This window comes from Nestor notabilis, unplaced genomic scaffold (assembly GCF_000696875.1).
Source record: "Nestor notabilis isolate BGI_N333 unplaced genomic scaffold, ASM69687v1 scaffold16855, whole genome shotgun sequence".
NCBI lineage: Eukaryota > Metazoa > Chordata > Aves > Psittaciformes > Psittacidae > Nestor > Nestor notabilis.
The window spans coordinates 55,786-64,367 of record NW_009929931.1 but is presented as its reverse complement, the minus strand read 5'-3'; the positions used below and the strand labels follow the sequence as shown (position 1 = coordinate 64,367).

Genomic DNA, 8,582 nt, shown 5'->3' with positions numbered 1-8,582 from the left:
GCACCCTCACAGGGAAGAATTTCTTCCTAATATCTAATCTAAATCTCCCCTCTGTCAGTTTAAAGCCATTCCCCCTTGTCTTGTCACTACATACTCTATAAAAAGTCCCTTTGCCTTCTACGTCCCAGATAAGAGTGTTGGGTACAGAGTTTTTAGCATTACTATTGTAAGTCAATGGTGCATCTTAAAAATACATTGATTGACAATATATGCAATAATCTGCCAGTCTCCTTATGTGTGAATTTCTGGTTTGCAACCAAATACTATATTTAAGCTGTTATAATTTTCAAAGGAGGAATTCTCTGCTGTAGAGGTAAAAATTTTGGCTGCGTTTAGACTGAGATCATCTATTTGCAGAAAGTGTGGACAGCCACCCAGGAGGCTTCCTTAAAGACTTCATCTGCCTCTCCCAGCTAACTGAGAGAGACTCCTGGGATGGGACAGTCAACTGGCACAACAGCATGCTGCAGCTTTAGTGCTGGAATTTGAGCTGAGGCCATTAAACATTGACACACAAATGACCTTAAAATCGGATACAGCTGTACCAAGAGAAGGAAAAAAATCAGAGCCCTCATCATTAATCCCATTCACTAGGTCTGCTTACCAGTATCTACTATTGGATGAACAGAGCACTCAATTTTTGAAGATCTGGTGCTAGCCTTTACTATTACAGAGAAAGATGAAAATGAAAGGAAAGGGGAGAAAAAGGGAGTAGGAAAGGAAAGGAGAGTAAGAGGCTGAAAGAGGCAAAGAGAAGGGAAAAAGGCAAGGGGAAGGAGAAGGGAATGGGAAAGAGGAAGAGGCAAGGGGAATGGGACCGAAGATTTAATTAGTTGCTTACTGGAAGACAGTGGATTTTTTTTTCTTTAAAGAAAGGAAACTGTATATTTGCCATTTGGATGCTAGTTATTACTTGAGACATGATTAAGCGCTGTAGTGGTGGTTTTGATTCCCATGTAACCATCTCCAGACTCTGAGTTCACCTGATTGGCAAAAGACATTATATACATGCACTATAATACAGGTGCTGTGGAGATGCAAATTGTTTTCAATAGTTTTGACTGACTGACCTGTCAACCCCAGTAAAAGTCTGTCATTATCAAATGTTCCCACTTGTTTGTGTTTGTCTGGCATTTGTTTATTCATCTCCTTTTCCCCTCGCTATCTGCTGCTAATGCTGTTCAACAGCACGTAGGGCCATGAGAGGACTCACTTCAAAAATACAAAGTTGAAGTCAGTAGTCTCAGGTTCCCACTCATGTCATTTGAAAATGCTGGGTAGGTGGAGAGGGGTTCCCTAAGCCATGAAATACCCACCAGCGCAACTTGCAGACTCAATACACTCCGGGGGAAGGTGTGCGAGTAGCAGTATCCGCCTGGGTCTGAATATACAGCACAGCAGAATACCTATTTGCTTTGCCACACGTTGCTCATAAACCCCGTCCTCACAGTCAGCCTTACCTGATGTTTAAAAAGGAGTTATAATGCTCATTTATCTTTTCTGGGAGGAGAAAAAAAAAAAAAACAAAAACGTGTTAATGCAGCCTTTGAATAAGTGCTGCCCTGCTCTTTAAATGCTAAAGTTCACTAAAACTCCACTGATTTATGTGCAGCTTTTGACTGCCAGCACCTGGCAGATGAAGAAACCTACTCAAGCTTCAGTCATAAACAGATAGCATACAATTTAATTTTAATGTGCTCGTTAGTCGTAGCACATTTCAGACATAATTGTGAACGCAACACAAAATTATAGCAAAAAGACAATTTTAATGCTGCTGTAGAAAAAAGGTTATATGAAGAGTCTTATAATGGTGCTTCATTGTCAACAACAAAACAGGGCACAGAGTGCATTACAGTGTCTGTGCTGTTTACATGCCAATATTTTATACGTAGATTCTCATATGGTGTCAGCTGTCAGTTACTTCTGCAAATTAACTGCCAAAAATGGAGACGAACAGAATCACTTAGTGTGCTGGTAACCACGGGTTACCTTTCATATGCCTAAAGATAAAGCTGCAGTATGGAATCTTGGGAGAATAATTAGGCAGAACAAAACAGAAAGTTACCAATTGAAATAAAAAGGCATTCTACAATAGGAAATAACAACAAAGAGCGCTTATAAATAAGTAAAAGAGGTTATATCACAGAATGCCTCATAACTTTTTAAGCAAAGTATTACAGTACAAACATCTTAAAGGCTTTATCAATGTTTAGGAAATACAGTACAAGTTTTTCAAATAGATTTAACCCTTTGAGCACTGAGTTTATTTTGAATTTTTTCTTTTGTGTTTTTTTGTTTTGTTTTGTGTTTTTTGTTTTTTTCTTTTGTTTTTTTTTTGTTTGTTTTTGTTTTTTTTTTTTACTAATAAATACCTTTAAAAGTCATGTTGTGCAAAACAGTTAGAATGCATGCCAGGAATGCAGTCCGTGGCTTCTGTTTCTTCAGATGGTTTAACAAAAAAAACCCCAAAGACAAAAAATGATAGCAACACTAATAAATATGTATAATTTAAACATGAACCTCTACTAATATAGATGTACTGTATAGCAAAACAAAACATACTTTGTTTTAAGAATAATGTTTCTGAATACTTTATAAATGCTATCTGTGGTATCTTTTATCATATAATTTACAATGTTTGGATGTTAAAGGAAAAACCATTGATCTAAAAAATGAAATATACACTATATATAGGTACATTTTATACCTGGGCTTTATCAGGTACAGAACCCACTGTTGCTAAAAATGCTGAAGAAAAAAGAAAATGGCATTAACCACAATCACATTTTCCATAAGAGATTTTGAAATCTATACAATATATACACCTATGTTTCAATGTGAAAATTATGTTTTTAAATTTCAAGGTGTGAGACACCTCTGCATAAATGGAGGTTCATATTAGTAACCGGAACTAAGCTGGTAAGGGTTTAAAAAAACCTTATCCACACATTTTTACCAAATTAATGCAAAAGTGCTTCAAAGTACTCAGAGGGCTAAAGATTATAGGGTGAGAAATACCAGCACACTTAGGTCACATGAAAAAAGTGCACCAGAATTAGTTATAAATGCTTAATTAAACTGTCAGTTAATGCATGCAGCTTGATGCATCAGAGGGATGCACAGCAACTAAATCCAATTTACACAAAATTCCAAACACTTACCACTGCATTTTACCCTTCATATTTTACCAGTAACAACAGCTGATTATGCATCTCTATTTAAACACTGTACAGTTATACAAAACAGTTCAGCCCAGAGCGACTCTGGAGTTAAAATAAGAACATGTGCCAAGAACTAAACAGTAGCTTTAAGGCGTCTTTGACAGTTTTCCTCAAAGCAAATTAGTTATTTTAATCAAAAGCAAATGCTACTGCTTCTCTAACTCCGAAACATAAAGAAGATGATCCTCTGGTGACTTCCCATGTGTTTTGCTAAGATGAAGTTTAACAGCATGCTTGCTTGCAAAAGTCCTGTTACAAAGTTTGCACTGATAAGAAGTTCCGATATCTTCCTCTGGAGAGGATGTCACCAGTTTTTCTGATGGTGACTTTGCTTGTGCTATCTGACTGTTAATCTGATCACTGGACAGTTTGGACAAGTCTCTTAACCTGAAACCCAGATGTGATTCAAGATGACTGATATAAGTGGAAGGAGTTCTGATCTGTGAAGCACAGTCATTACAAAAGAACACTGGGTGCCCAGTGTCCAAATTTTTAAGGAACTTAGTTCCCCCCGTCCTTCGGAGCTGGTATTTCACATTGGCTAGCCAGTGGCTAATTGTGGTCATTGAAAGTCCTGTAAACCTGGAAATGTGCATTCTTTCTTGAGGGCTCAAGTCCGACATGATGTATTTACCCTCTGAAGTCTGCCGTAAACTAGCTGCAAACTGGGCCTGCAATATGAGCAAGTGCTGAGGGTTCCAGTTAGACTGACGTCCCTTCCTTTTTTGAGCTGGTGTACTCTCTTCTGGTTCCTCTATTGTGGTACCATCAATGTCAGATTTCTCAGATATGCTGGAAGGTGTGGAAGATTTTGATGTGTGACTTTCTGTCAGGTTCTTCAGCATATCAGATATATCTGACAAGGCATTCTCGCGTAGCGGCGAGTTTGACATGAATGACACGACTGCAGATGTCTTTGCTGTTGTCACTGTAGATGAAGAAGATGCAGAAGATGTCGATGTAGATGACAAAAGCGCTGAACCCAAAGAGCAGCTTTTGTCACTCTTGCCTTTCGTCAAATCTATGGGTTGGTCATTGCTGACATGATAAAAATAACGGTCTAAGTGGTCTGGTTTTTTGGACTGTAGAGGTGGGGTGGCCACTGCAGCCTTTTCCGCCAAACTGTTGCTCATTTTAAACAGCATGCTCATTGGATCCAAAGCAGGCAAAGATGGCTTTGCTGCCTTCCCAAGGTGAATATTCATGACAGATTGCAGTGCACTTAATGGATTTACAAACGGCTGTTCGGGAGGGTGGTCAGTAATGATAGCTGTGCTGCTACTTAAAGAACTTACAATGGACTTAACAGGTTCCTTCCCATTTTCCACAGGTTCTACAGTTGGACTATCTTTGCAGCCATCTCTCTGAGGGACTGGGCTGTTCTGCTGACTTTTAAAGCCACCATCATTAGAGGACTCCATCTTAAGGGGTTCACTGACTTCACTACTGCATGGCGAAGGCGTCGCACACTTCATTGGAGAAAGCTTTCCTTCAGGCTCTTTCATTTTTTCCTCCACTTTAGCCACCTTCTCAGTGACTTTCTTTACCAATTCTTCCATGGCATGAAAATTTGTTTTTGGCACAGGTGACGTCTGGCTACTTGGAGGAGACACCAAGGGCTGGTTTTTAGTTGGTGATACTAGTTCATTGTTTCCAAACATAGGTTTTAATGGTGTGCTCTTCCCAGATGAGCCCAATGACAGCTTCATCATATTGGGCAGCTGATAGGCAGCATGAATGCTGGGATAGCCACCCCAGCTTGGTGTGCCATTCTGGGCTTTGTTTATAGCTGATGTAACTGTGTTTTCTAAAGACTTCAATATATCTAATCCCCCCTTAGGGCTTTCTTCCAGGTCATTTTCAGTCAAGTAATGGTATTTTGAGGAGACATCATACTTCTCCTCATCTTCACTTGACTTTTCTTTGTCTTTCATTTTGTCATCAGCAATGCTTCTTTCTTTATCTACTTCTTTTTTTATTTCAATGTTTAATTTAGGGGAAACACTAGAAGGTGTATTGGATGGAGACGTAAAAGTGGTGGCAGCAAGGGGCACAGACTGGACTTTCTCATCTACTAAAGATGTTATTGTTGGGGTCGCTGGGGCTTCTATAATTGGCTTCCCTTTTTTCATGGCAGAGTTAGTGACTTTAATAAAATGGCCTGTCACCATCATGTGAGCCGTGAGTTCCTGCAGAGTGTCATGTGAGCTTCCGCACTCCATGCACTTCAGAATTTGAGATTTCCTCGCCTCAAAGTGCCAGGCATAGCTGGCACCATTCTGGTGACCATAGCGATTATTTGGCGTAATGTAGGGATTAGAATTCTTTTGAAGTGCATCATTGGTATCCGAGATTGTTGCTTTTGGTGTCCCACCTGTGGAATCTGGAGAACTTGGAAGTTCAAGCTCCAGTGATGCTTTCTTTCTAGTAGCTGGGATAATTTTTGCTGCTACAGGTGTAACAGGTTCCTTCAGAGGCACTTTTTGGTAGTGTTTTGTTTTGATCATATGAACACTCAAATCCTGAAGAGATTCAAATGAATGACCACAGTACATACACTTTAAAACTTTCTGGGCATCTTCTTTCCCTTCCATTTCAAGCAAAGAACGTTTACGAGGTTTGGACCATCTTTTGGGGTTATTGTTATCAGTTTCATGGTTGTCATCTCGATAATGTCCTGTTTCATTCATGTGCACTGTTAATTCTACTAAAGTATCATAGGCAGCACTGCAGTCTTTACACCGAAATTTACTGGCTCCAGTAAATATAGAGCCATAAAGCTTACTGCTTTGTCTGTACAATTGAACTGTGCTAAAAAGACTCGGTTCAGGAAGAATTCTGCTCTGAGAAACTTGCTGCAGTGTTTTAGCCATAGCAGTCTGGTGCCAGTCAAAGCTGCCACTTCCACAACTGCTACTGCTGCTGCTGCTGCTGCTGCTACCATTGTTCTTTTCTGAAATCGGCTGGTGAAGGTTCAAATTGAGATTGGACCAGTAGGAATTGGAGAGGAAGTTATTATAGACGGCTTTCATTTGTTCTAAACTATCAGATACAGTAGAGTCTTCCAGTGGTATCGAGACCTCCTTGCTGTCTTCCTCATTTTTGATGGAGCTGCTCTCAAAGTCTGCCATGCGGTCACTTGTCTCACTGATATGTGACTCACTATCCATTTCATGGCTAGAAAATTCAGCTGCTGGAGAGTTTTGGTAGCTTTGGCAGTTCTTACTGAAATCTTTTTCAGGACATGCATATTTTGCTGAAGGCTCCCCATCAACTGCATTTTCATCAGGTTCCACATCTTCTTCCACCAGTGCTGCTGCTTTTAGTTCATCTGAAACATAGGCTATGATGAAGAGAAGAAGATGCAAGTTAGTTTCTGCTGATCATACTTTTGCTCAAATGTTTTAGCCAAAGAAGTATACTTATTTGTAAAATTAAACAGTTAAAATTTAGTGTTTCTTCAGAGCAAGAAAAAAATCTGCTCTTCAAATATAATTTGCCACCTTATTCTTCTCAAGGGGCAACAGCTTGAAATTAAAACTAAATTTGAAATTAATGAAGCACATTCTGGAGGTGGCATTCATTTCTAAAGTAATAAATTACTTGTATCAACCTCAGAGACAGCAGTTCCTGTCTGTCAATTAATATGTCTTATGCTTCTCCTACCCCTAATGCATTTCTTAACAGACAGATTCACAATTTAAATTAAGCAAGCATTTTTTGCTCATTACATATTTGAGACTCAATTGTTAATAAATATAGAGTACAACAAACACCAAAAATCTCTACAAAGTAAAAAAATCCCTAGCTACAATAATAAAATAATGAGTTTTTTAAAGTTATCATTATTAGCAGTATTCTATTTTAGAGGAGGAGACGATAAAACCAGGTGAAGCAACCTTTTGAAACAACTAACAACGAGCAATTTGAGGATATTCATTATGGGAGTAACAAATGACCTATTCACATTTAAACCTACCTTTCTCAACACGAAAGCCCATGCAGAATTATGTCAGGAGCTAGTTCAAGGAAATTGGTATGCTGCACTCATTCTTGCTGTATAAATATATACAAGACCTTCCAGTGGACCTTACAAATGTCAAAGTGTTTGCTCTTTAGACTACTTTGTCAATATTTACTCAGCATAAGCTACACAGACACCCAACAGGGATCCTGTCTTTTTCCCTCCTTGAGTTATGCAACTGGTGATGTAAATCTAAGATACTATTCCCGAATAGGATAGTTGGGAACTGACAGTAAACAAACGTTTTTTTTTTCATGGTGTTTCTGTGCACGTATTCTACATATATTAAGCCTACTTAAATTTTTCCTTTTTGCAAAAAAACTATGGAGACATTAAGAGAAGGTTCATTAACTGATCAACATTATCTACTTCTATATAAAGCATTAATTTACAGCTCAGCAAGAAAGCAAAAATAGAGTATAACTATTCTGTATTAAGTGGAGTTTAAAATTTACTTGCAATCTCTAACAAATAAATTTATAAAATTTGAAAAAAAAAAATCAAACCCAAACCATATTACCAGTAGACTATATGGTGGAAGACACTTAACATTTGACTTTCTCTGCAACACGTGGAATGTGTGGATATCTGTATCTTAAACACATTGAATAATCTATAGCTTGTTTATTCAGACAGAGAAGACATAAGTTTACACCTCAAGAAGATCTAATTTAACCAACAGAATGAAAAATGTAGAACAGTATAGTAGGTATCACATATACAGTATTGAACCTTGCAAACTCCTTTCAGGGAAAATAAGTTTAAATGTTATCAGAAAATCACAAGAGAGAAAACAACTGTTAAAGTAACAATGGAATCAGGCTTTTAGTTTCACATGGAGTATTTCTTCATTCAGTTAGGTAATACAAAATATTTGCTACTGTTCTTTAATATGCATGAACAGTAGTGAATCTTCCTCCAGCACGTAAAGATATAATCTGATCTTCAGAACAGAAGTTAAACCTAAGAAAGCACAAACATACCACATAAGAGCAATACAAAATAGGGATTAGATATTTAAGCTCAGACAATTTCAGTGCAGAAAATTCATGAAGCAAGGGTCCTATTTTTAACATTTGGGAGAACACAGTTTGAAAGAATTCTAAACTTTATTATATGATCTTTCAAAGATGCTGATACGAAGGCCTGACTTTAACAACATGTACTCTTATGAAATAGACCTGTGGTGTTTTGCTGTATTTTATGATTTTTCAAAATATTTTGAAAAAATATTATTGATTTATGTATATTACAGTCATGCTGGCAATTCATACCAAAGATCAGTGCCTATCCTGCAAATACTTGCAAGGAAACCACTACAAAGAAGCCAATTAGGT

At 37.9% G+C, this 8,582-nt stretch overlaps 1 protein-coding gene across 1 annotated transcript; it reads right to left on the bottom strand.

Annotated features, from left to right (window-relative positions):
- Positions 1 to 2,690: 2,690 nt before the first annotated feature.
- On the bottom strand, positions 2,691 to 6,556 carry TSHZ3 (teashirt zinc finger homeobox 3). The gene has a single exon (XM_010015213.1). It carries the CDS (start codon positions 6,389 to 6,391, stop codon positions 3,368 to 3,370), a length of 3,024 nt encoding a protein of 1,007 aa, XP_010013515.1. The 5' UTR covers positions 6,392 to 6,556; the 3' UTR covers positions 2,691 to 3,367.
- Between the last annotated feature and the right edge of the window lie 2,026 nt (positions 6,557 to 8,582).

What these genes read in the sequence shown, in the direction of transcription:
- TSHZ3 (XM_010015213.1), bottom strand. Translation starts at nt 6,391, where the DNA reads ATGGATAGTGAGTCACATATCAGTGAGACAAGTGACCGCATGGCAGAC.